The 11,623-nt window shown below is 34.5% G+C and overlaps 1 protein-coding gene across 1 annotated transcript in view; it reads left to right on the forward strand.

Annotated features, from left to right (window-relative positions):
* The window catches only part of LOC125645628 (telomere repeats-binding bouquet formation protein 1-like), a 69,616-nt gene that overhangs the window by 48,982 nt on the left and 9,011 nt on the right, over window positions 1-11,623 (forward strand). The window contains exons 11-15 of the mRNA XM_048871299.2: window positions 23-407; window positions 4,678-5,182; window positions 10,468-10,692; window positions 10,821-10,883; window positions 11,033-11,268. Coding sequence (XP_048727256.2) covers window positions 23-407; window positions 4,678-5,182; window positions 10,468-10,692; window positions 10,821-10,883; window positions 11,033-11,268 — 1,414 coding nt within the window. The remainder of the gene's footprint in view (window positions 1-22; window positions 408-4,677; window positions 5,183-10,467; window positions 10,693-10,820; window positions 10,884-11,032; window positions 11,269-11,623) is intronic.

Raw genomic sequence — 11,623 nt, forward strand, 5'->3', positions numbered from 1 at the left:
ACATGAGTTTTTCCTTTTATAGAGTTGTAAGAGAAAATATCCTGAAAAAAATGAATGAATTGGCAAATCGTTTGAATGCCATAGAAAAAGAAAAAGAATTGGAACCAAAAGTTCAAACAGTTACAATGACCAACATTCCAAGTCCTCATGAGCAATTTACTGAAAGTCTGTCTTATCAAGATCTGAACTTAGTTCCAAGACTAGAGCCTGGTGGATTCCATAAAAAGAATTTGCATCCTATTCCTAACAGCACGATCTGTCCGAAAGTTGACTTTGATTCCTCTCATGGTTTAAAAGGATGCTGTCAATTGAACAGTAATTCATATGGATTTCAAGTGCAGAATGTTTGCAAACAGCAGCTCTGTATGACTCCTTTAGAAAAGCATTTATTTTCTGAGCTTCAAAAGGTAATTATCATTCAAGTAAAGTGCATGTTCGAAATACATGTAGTTTTCTGCTTTATTAGCTCACCTGAGCTGAAAGCTCAAGTGAATTTTTCTGATCACCTTTTGTCTGTCCGTCCATCTGTCTTTCCGTAAACTTTTCACGTTTCCATTTCTTCTTCAGAACCACTGAGCAAATTTCAATCAAATTTGGTACAAATCATCCTTGGTTGAAGGGTATTCAAGTTTGTTCAAATGAAGGGACATGCCTTTTCAAAGGAGAGATACTCACAAAAATAGGGTGGGGTCATTTAAAAGTCTTTTTCTCAAGAAACACTGGACCAGAAAAGTTGAAATTTAAATGAAAGCTTCCTGACATAGTGCAGATTCAAGTTCATTAAAATCATGGCCCTTGGAAGTAGGATGGGTTCACAATTCACTGGGCATCAAAGTTTTACATTTGAATATATAGGGAAAATCTTTTTAAAGTCTTTTCAAGAACCATTGGGCCAGAAAAGTCTAAATTTACATTAAAGCTTCCTTACATAGTGCAGATTCAAGTTTTTAAAATCATGGCCCCTGGGAGTAGGGTGGGGCCACCATTGGGGATCAAAGTTTTACATTCAGATATATTTGGAAAAATATTTAACAGTCTGCTTCTCAAGAACCACTGTGTTGGGAAAGTGGAAATTTACATGAAAGCTTCCTGACATAGAGTAGATTCAAGTTTGTTCAAATTATGGTCCCCGTTAGTAGGGTGGGGCCACAAAAGGGGATAAAAGTTTTATGTGCTGATATATATATATATAGGAATTTTTTTTTTAAATATCTCTTGAACTATTTAAGCTAGGGCTTTCATATTTACGCCCCCTTTCAAAGAAGAGTAGCATATTGCTTTGCGCCTGTCGGTTGGTAGACCACATGTTTTCCGCTCTATATCTTAAGAAGTATTCACTTGATCAAAAGGATATTTCATATGTGGGTTGGTTATGAGTCAAAAATGACCCCTATCGATTTTCAGGTCCAAGGGTCAATCCACTAGGGCCATAGGAAGATACTTACTTTCCACTCAATATCTTGAGAACCCTTTATTTGAAAGACACCAAACTTGGTACACTGGCACATCCTAAGAAGTAGAAAATCCTTACTGATTTTGAGGTCACATGGTCAAGTGGACAAGAGTGAAACTGGACATAGGAAGATAATGTCCAATCAATTTATTGAGAACCTTTTGCTTGGTAGACATCAAATTTGGTACACTGGTACATCCTAAGGAGTAGATGACCTCTGTTGATTTTGAGGTCACATGGTCAAGGGTCAATCCACTCTTGATATTGGAAGATATTGTTTGCTCAATATCTTGAGAACCCTTTGCTTGACAGGCATCAAACTTGGCACACTGGTACATCATAATAATAGGATAACCCCATTAATTTGGGGTTGACATGGGCAAGGGTCAAACTGGACATAGTAATATATTATCTCCTATATTTTAGAATCATTTGCTTTATTGACACTAGACTTGGTACACTGGTACATCCTAAGGAGTAGATGACCTCTGTTGATTTTGAGGTCACATGGTCAAAGATCAAGGGTCAATCCACTTTGGATATAGGGAAACATTGTCCCCTCAATATGTTGAATTGTTTTGGCACTACTATCAATTAAATGGTGCATGTGTATCACCCTTTTCAATTTTGCACCATAAACATTCTTTATGGCAAGACCTTCCGTGTGATGCAATGGTGTATGATCTTGTAACCTTGAAGTTTCATCTACTTTTAATAGAAATCTGACCTATTGAATATGTCCTGAACTATTTAAGGTAGATCTTTCATATTATGTATATAAATTTCTTATGACTAGACCTTTCATTTCATATCATGTCCTTCAACCTTGTGAGTTTTACCTACTTTTAAGAAAACATAACCTATTAAGTATATCCAGAACTATTTTGGGTAGAGCTATCAAATTTTGTATATAGATTCTTTATGGCAGGACCTTTTGACCTGGAGTTTGACTTGCTTTTTCTTTTTAAAAACCTGATCTATTCAGTATCTCCTGAACTATTTAAGATAGGGCTTTCATATTTTGTATATATATTCTTTATGGCAAGACCTTGTTAATTTTGGTGTTTAACCTTGTGACCTTGACCTTGAAGTTTGACCTACCTTTAATAAAGATCTGACTTATTCAATATCTCCTGAACTATTTAAGATAGAGCTTTCATTTTTTCTGTATAGATTTCTCGTGACAAGGTCTTTCATATCATACCATGTTCTATGACCTTGTGACCTTGGTCTTATCCAGAAAAGCAAGATCATGTTAATCATATTGGTGTTGAGGCATCTCTTTGTTATGTGAATTCATTTTCAGTTATGCTGTGATCCTTAGGGACTTCATGGGGGCCATAATATGGGGTCAAAATATTTCATTGGAATAAAAATATATAAAATCTATGAATATATAGAATCATTTAAAAATCACAACATCTGATCAAAGGCTAGACCAAGGTGACTCAGGTGAGTGATGCAACCCATGGGATTCTTGTTAGCTCACCTGATCACCTTTTGTCTGTGATCCAAACTTCAAACCAAGCATCCTTGGGTAAAGGACTTACAAATATCTTCATTTCAAGATCCATGCCCCTTGCAAATGAAGATAATTAGCAATTGTTGAAATAGTGTTGGGTGATTAAAACAATCTTCTTTTTAAGATCCACTGCAGCAGAAAAGACAAAACTTATGTGAAATTCCTTTAAGAGTATTTATTAAACAAGAGGCCCATTTCCCACATTGATCACCTGAGTCACCTTGGCTCATATTTAAAGATTTTTAGGTCACCTGAGTAAACTCGGGTGACCTATTGCAATTGGTTTGTCGTCTGTCGTAGTCCATCGTGCGTTAACAATTGAACATTTTTAACTTCTTGATAAGTACTAGTCCAATTCTGTTCATATTTGGCATGAAGCATCTTTGGGACAAGGGGGATATAAATTATAAATTTCAGGACCCCAGCACTCCTGGGGCCCTAGGGGCAGGGCAAAAACTGCCCAAAATCAACCAATTTTCAAAAATCTTCTCTACAAACGCACACATGTAAGAAAAACTAAATGCATAGTGATGTAGAGCAGGAAGGCCTCTACCAAAATTGTAACTTTCATGATCCCCGGGGTAGGGGTTCTGACCCCAGGGTGGGGCCAAACTTGGTATATAGTGATTATGTGTAAAACACTTGAATAACATCTTCTTTAATGTTATTGATACTAAATTGAAACTAAATGAATATTTAGAGTAGATAGTCCTTTACCAAAATTGTAAATTTGATGATCCCCGGGGTAGGGGTTCTGACCCCAGGGTGGGGCCAAACTTAGTATACAGTATTTATGTGTAAGTTTGCTAATACTGTATAAAATCTAAATGCATACTTAGGAATAGCAGAAAAGGATGTACAAAAAAATGGTAATTTTACACATCTTGTTTTATACTGTTGCTGAACATTAGAATTTAGCTTAGCTTAGATATTCAGAACAGGGATTTTTATTATTTTTTTTAGATTTCATAGCCCTTGGGAGTAGTGCTACTTTTTCACTAGTACTCATGTGACCAATAAGGCCTGTGGGCCTCTTGTTCTAAAACAAATAGCCAAAAACTGTTAATAATAAGAAATAACTGCGTTATAAAAGTCATGACATTGACCATCTAAATGCACTATTAAATTTTCTTTATCAAAATCTTATTCTTTCCTCTCTAAAAGTTTGGACTGAAACATTCATTTTCCAGCAAAAAATTGCCAAAAACTGGATTTTGGAAGAAAAAATACTTTTTCTGTCCAATGAGCATATATGAGTTACCAAATGAAGATTTATATGATAAGATAAACTGTTAACACAAAACAAGTGCCAATTTCAAAAATAGTCTGTTAATTGTACTGGTAACTTTAGATCAGGCAGGTTGATGTACTATTTTCTATTAAATTTGACACATCATCAAACTCGGGAGTTAGAACAGTCAGTTCAAGCAATTGTACAGTTGAGTCCATGCTTTCTGCAAGTACAGCGGCTAGTGTCACAATTTGCCTTGCACTTACAGCGAATAAGTTCAAAAGGTTACCTGGTGGGATTGCTAATTTAGTTTCAGAATTTCTGAAAGCAATGACCAGCCCCAGTTCAAATGATCCAAATTAATCTCTTCTTTAGTCTACTCAATATCATTACACTAAAATTTTATTTAATGGTTTGTATCTGTGACGAATTAATTTTGCGATTTAATCTGTATATTGTTTTGAATTTTAGGAAAGATCAAAGAACTGTAACCTAGATGTTATCAACCATATTCCACATAATAATAATGAGCAACCATGTTCACCAGACACACAAAATTTGGAATGTGATCAAAAGAAACAACTTTACAAAACAAACACAGATGTAATGATGCCAAAAGTATCAGGAGCCTGCAATTATCAGAATGTCACAAATCATGAAATGGATCCTCATATTTCTCTTGTAAAAGTACTAAACACTAGGTCACTATCATCAAACTCCTCTACAAAAAGCTTTGATGTGGATCTCACTGAAATGGTCCACAGAGAGGAAGCTAAATGTAACAATCATGAAAATCTTGCAGTTCCAACATACCTCCCACTAAAAAAACAACTCAGGTCAAGAAGGTATGTTCCATCTGAGGCTCTGTGTTTTCCTGATACTGGAAACATGACAGACAGGGAAAGTGATCCAAGATTCTCTGAAATTCAGTCAGAATTTGATTGTAAACTTTTATCAGGAGCTTTATGTCATAAAGGTGAGATATTCGAAGAGAATGAAAACCATGTCCTAAGGTAACTCCACCCTCATGTTATATCACAATATATATTATAGGTTCAAGGTAGAAAAACTTAAAAAACTGTATTTTGCTGAATATAATACACATTGGTATTTAATACGCAAGCCACTTTTTGGGCCTGAAAATTGGGGGAAAATTGCAGTTCATGTGTATAATGTGCAGCAAAAATTCTGACCAAGCAGTAACTTCACGGTTAACAGGGCTCGAAATTAACATATGCCCGTCAGTCTGTGACTGGTTAAAAGTATGGCGGACTGACTGACAGTTGTTTTAGTCAGTCCGATGAGACTGGTTAATTTTCTAAAGCATCATTTTGGAAAATATACTTACGAAATTTTTTACACACATTTGACATGCTTCGATCTGTAGATATCAGACGAATCTGATTCGTAAATATAAATACCACATTTAAGTGTAACAATATTGTCTGAGGCATATTGAGTTTAATTTCAATTTAATAACATTAACGAAATATGTTTAATTATTTCTGGAAAACTCTGTTGGACTGGTAAAATTTTCTGCGGACTGGTTGAAATTATACCCCATCAGTCCGACTGGACTGGTGACATAAAAAGTTAGCTTCGGGCCCTGGTTAATAGAAATCTTTGTGGAAATAATGTCAAGTTCTCAACAAAGCACAAGAATTTTCATATAATGCTGCAAAAATTTTAAGAAAATGGTACATGTAGTCTTGTCTTTATACATAGCATTAATCTTCACTGAATATCTTCAGGGAAATAATGTTACTTTCAGCAAGACATGAGATTTTGTAGCATTAAAGTTTTAAAAGACTCTATGTTTTCTTTGTTTAAACTTAAAAATCAATTATTAATGAATAGCTGACATTTTAAAAATAAAATCAAGCATACAATGTGTTGTAATCACCACACAACGAAAGTTTCAAATAATGATGTACAAAGGTGTAATGTAATTATAAAATGATAATAATCAAAGCCAATAATTTTATTGGTGCTGTAAATAATTGGTCCTCTGTCTGTAAATACAATGCTCTGGAGATAGTAGTGAAATGAAGAATTCAAACTTAACCCTCTGAAATTTCACTGCATTTAGGTGGGTAAAATACATTGTATATTGCAAAGTAACATTAAAAGTAATTGCATATTCCCAGATCCATGAAAATTGTGCATTATGCAGAAAGTACCCTGAGGGATTATCTGACAAAATCAAGTGACAAACACATGTACACAACAATGGCTTCATAAAACATGTGCTGATCACGATAATGCATGGTCTTACTTTTGCACGATGATGAATATTGAAATCCAATGAATTTTGATTGGCTGTTTCCTATTGATATTGTAAGTATCACATCACATTTTCCACTATTTTACATTCCTGTAGTAATTTTCTTGAGATTGATAAGGTGAACAACATGAAAAAGTATACAGTATTTATGAAGGCTATATATGTCTCTAAGTGAAACAATACTTAACCACTGAGTTTCATCTGTTAAAAAAAAAAAATTTAAAAAGGGTAAAAAACCTGTTGTGGTATATAATGCGCACCCCTTTATCACAAGATGCTTGAAAAAAGGTGCGATAAAATACGGTACATGTAATTTCCATTTGATATAGGTTTCATAAGTTAATCAATAATTTTTTTTTTAAATGTACATTTTGCTACCTTTTTAAAGATGTTAAACAGAAGTTCCAGTATGTCAACATCAGAAAATTGCACATTTTCATTAAATAGCATTATGAAAATACATAACTGTTTAAAATGACAAAATTTAGATTTTAAGACTTTATATATTTCAATTACGGATATCGGGGAAATTACTCCATGATACACATAACAATAGAAAAATACCAGCAAGAGTTACTGCCTTTGACATTTTTAGTTCACCTGAGCTTTTCTGATCACTTTTTGTCAAGTGTCCTTTTGAAGCTCCCAATAAAACAGACTTTTATTATTTTCTACTTCTTTTCCAGAACCATAGGGTTAATTTTAGCCAAACTTGCTACAAAGCATGCTTGGGTAAAGAGGATTCAAGTTTGTTCAAATGAAGCTCCACACTCTTTTTGAAGTAGAGATAAGAATTAGTAAAAAAAAAAAAAAAAAAAAAAAATTGTGTTATCTTTGAAAAATTTTGTTCTCAAGAACCACCAGACCAATTTTAGTCAGACTTGGCATCCTTGGGTAAAGGGGATTAAATATTTGTTCAAATGGAAGGACATGCTCCCTCCAAAAGGGTAGATAATTAAGGAAAGGCAAAAATAGTATGGGGTCATTTAAGATGACTCACTACACCCAGAAATAGTTTCTCAAATCAGTACGAATTGATTTAATTATAAAAGATATGATGATATATAATAAGTATTTACCGGGTATGCCAAAAAGGCAAAAAATATACAGATTTGGATAAAAACATGATTTTCAAAAAAATTACTTCGACACATATCAATAAAAGACTCTGGGGGGTTTGAACTCGAGATCTTAGGTTCACCAGCCCAATGCTTTAACCACTTAGCTACGATGATAGACAAATAAATCAATCGATACAAATAATTTCACAAAGCATTTATATCGCCATCTTGTGATGTGGTGTCATACAGAGTATAAGCTTTAGTGTAGTGAGCTACTTTAAAAATCTTCTCTCGAGTACAACAGGGCCATGATTACTCATATTGATATGCAAGCATCCCCAGGTAGTGCAGATTCAAGTTTGTTCAAATTGTAGTCCCGGGGTAGGGAGGGGTAACAATAGGGGATATATGCAGAACTGTAACTCTCTGATCTGTCCAATATTTTCTCAGAGAGATCAAAGTTTTACCTAGGAGTATATAGGAAAAAATTTGAAAATTTATTTTTCCAATTCTATACGCCCGTCAAAGACGGGACGTAGTATGTTATGGCATTGTCTATCTGGACATTGTAGGCAAAATGCAGAATGAACCACAAGTTCCAGGATCTTACAACTATGTGCATTTGATCACCATGAAGAGAGGAAGATGTCTATTGTTTTTCAAGGTCAAAGGTCAAGGTTGTAGTATCAGTTAATAGGAAAACCATGTAGGCAGAATACAGACCGAACTATTTGGGCTAGGACTGTCAAAATTGGTACACATACTCTTCATGCCAAGAGGAGGACGCCTTTTGTTCTTCAAGATCATAGGTCAAAGTCATAGTATCATTTAGTAGGAAAAACTTGTAGGCAGGATACAGACTGAACTGTTGGGGATAGGACTCTCAAACTTGGTACACACACACACCTTATGTCAAGCAGAGGATGCCTATTGTTTCTCAAGGTCAATGGTCAAGGTCGTAGTATCACTTAGTAGAAAAAACCTTGTTTTTGTTATGGATACAGATAATACCCTGAAATTCAGTCACAAAATTCCTCTCGGAGTTATGGAAGTTCAGTCTACATTTAAGCTGGATTGGTGCACCATGAACTACTATAGGGGTAAAAGTGAGTCAAACAGTTTTCCAGATTTTTTATCAATTCAGAGTACATAATGTGCTTACAGGTCTAACGGGCGTATGTTGTACCGTTTATGGTACTCTTGTTAATGTTTACATTGCTTAACTAAGGTATTTCTAATGGTTAGCAAAAATTTGACTGTCATTTGTCGAGTTCATGAGAGATACAGAGTTCACAGTTCTTTGTTATGTAAACAAGGTGTGTGTCATGTTTTTTTTACATAGGTTAAATATACTAGTAAAATTTTCATTTATTTAAAAGCAGATTTTTTCCAATTTATAAGTTCATTCTGAACACATTTAAACAGTATCTACTGTTTGTCACATCTCATTTTGTTTTAAACATGCTGTTTTGTACTAAGTAATCTATATGTTAACAAAAACATGGCATGAGCCTTGTTTACATAAAAAAGAATTGTGAGTGCTGTATCTCATATGTAACATGCAATATACCAGTATACAGTCTGATGAGTCATGCTTGGGAAATGTGTTTATTCTTCCAAGTGGGAGTGTAAGTTTTAAGTGGGTCAGGGCTGTTAAGAGTAATAGACAGAGGGCGTTCTTCACGATGTGCTTGAAGGAGGTGGGTATAGGAAACATGGGGGTGGGGGCACTGACTTCACATCGACGTTCAATGAAACACGTAAAACTTTAGAGAAGATTTGAGTAGTTTCATAAAATATGACAAGAGGAGAGAACTTTTAACTGTTCCACCCCCTCCTAGCAGTAGTACTGGTAGTGTAGTCGATTCGGAAACGAGGTCAACAAATCACATAATAACCACTCGACCGTTTTCATTTGGAGGGAATGAAACGTTAAAAGCTGAAATTTTGTGGACTATACATAGAGTAGCAATGCATAATTCGTACAATCAAATGAAAATGTGAACAAACATTTTCAAATTATGTTTCCTGACAGTGCAATTGCTAAGTCGTTTTTGTGTGGTGAGAAGAAGACTTCATATTTGTGTCATGGTCATCAGTCCGTTGTCTGTCTTTGAGGTCATGGGAAATGGGTTGAGGTCATGGAATTTGATGACAGATTCTGTACTAACCATGATATAGATTCGTTGTGGCAAAACATTTTATTTCATGCCCTAATGATTGACCTTGAAAATTTCAAAACTTCAATCTTGCTCTTAACTTTTGAATTTTGAGTGAAGCATCTTTCATATTTCGTGTATGTATTCTGTGTGACAAGACCTGTCTTTTGGTAACAAAGTTTTTGATCTTGTAACCTTGACCTTGGATTTTGACCTACTCTTAAGAAAAGTTAACCTAGGCAATATCTTATGAATTTCATATTTTGTATATAGATTCCTTAATATATAACCTTAATTTTTTACCTTGTGACCTTGTACCCTTTGGGGTCAAAATTTGCATGGGAATAATTGTTTAAAAATCACAATAGCTCAATGATAGCAAGGCCAAGGTGACTCGGGTGAACGGTGTGGCCCTTGGACCTCTTGTTTTAATAATATAATTGGTTATTATTGGAAAATATAAACTTTTTCAGTAATAAATAGCATACTAAATTTGTTTTGTATCCAGTGAATAATATTCCCACAAAAGATGTACATGTACTTCTGTCATGCACAAAGTTCAATTCAATAAGATTTTTGCAAAAACCTATGATAGAACACCTGAATACAATTGTGATTGTGAAATTTCTGATACCCAGTGACAACAAAGAGTAAATAAAATCAGATGGGTTTTGATTCCTTACGAAGTAGTAATGCTGTCTTCTTTATTCCAAGTTGAGGGAGAATTCTGCAATAAAATTTATGAATGTAATTTTAGATATGATGATACAGATTGTTCCAGCATCATCAGTAGGAAGATTTTCAGTGTTACCACTAGAAAGATCAAATCAGCAGCTGTATAAAACACCTGAGTATCCTATTCTGCGACGCTATCAGAATACTTCATATACCAGTAAAACAAATAATTGCACCGTGGACCCCAAACTCAGTGTCAAGTCTTTCAAAAGTACATTATCTGCATTACAACATCACAAAATTTCAGGTAAAAACAAAATACCCCAAAACACCGGATAGAAAAGTAGAGAGAGAAAAAATATTATAATAAATTCAAACATCAAACTGTTGTTGAACCTTTATACAGCTGAAAGATATGCATAATTGTACTTGTAGCAAATGACTGTAGAAGAAGGATACTAGACTCTGAAAATTCCATTTCAAAAGTGAATTGTATAGGTTAGTGAGTTTTAAAGTTTAGATTTCTACATCCTGCAAACTGTTGAGAAATGATATCACAGGAAGCAGATAAAAATTTCTTAGTTTTCACTGTTAAAATGATAAAACCTGGTGTCTCAGGTTTCACATTTAGTATTTGTATAATCCAGGATGTTCTGGGACCAGTGAAAGTGATGACACACAGCTTAACAGCAGAACAATCAACATTGTCCTTGAGACTAATCCATTTTCCTGTCAGCTGCATCGTCAGGTACGGGGTATTGAGAGAAGTTACATACAAAACATTAAACAGCAGAGGAGGGAAGGACCAGTCTACAACAAACAACACAATACCACACCAAATGAGATGTCAGTCTATGAATTCAGCAGTGAATCTGAACCAGAGGTACTATAATACTTCAAAAGGAATTATAGCTTTGTGGGTGTAATATTGTATGTGTATCATTTATTTGCCATTAAGACATTTTTAGTACATATACACCCACCCCCATGTGGTAATACTGAAAAGGATCAACTTAAGATTTAGAATTTCTATAATGATATCATCTACTTGTGAGAGGGAACACTTTATGACAACGGGTTCTAAAGTTTACAACAACAATGATGATTTCGATCAGAATAGCTCGATCACTTGGATCATTGAATTAAAAAAGATACTGATCGAGCATTCTAATTTTTTTTTTATATCCAGATGAATTTGATATTGAATAGACAAGATCTTGTGTGCTGAAAGGTTTGAC

Source organism: Ostrea edulis, chromosome 1 (genome assembly GCF_947568905.1).
Source record: "Ostrea edulis chromosome 1, xbOstEdul1.1, whole genome shotgun sequence".
Lineage (NCBI taxonomy): Eukaryota > Metazoa > Mollusca > Bivalvia > Ostreida > Ostreidae > Ostrea > Ostrea edulis.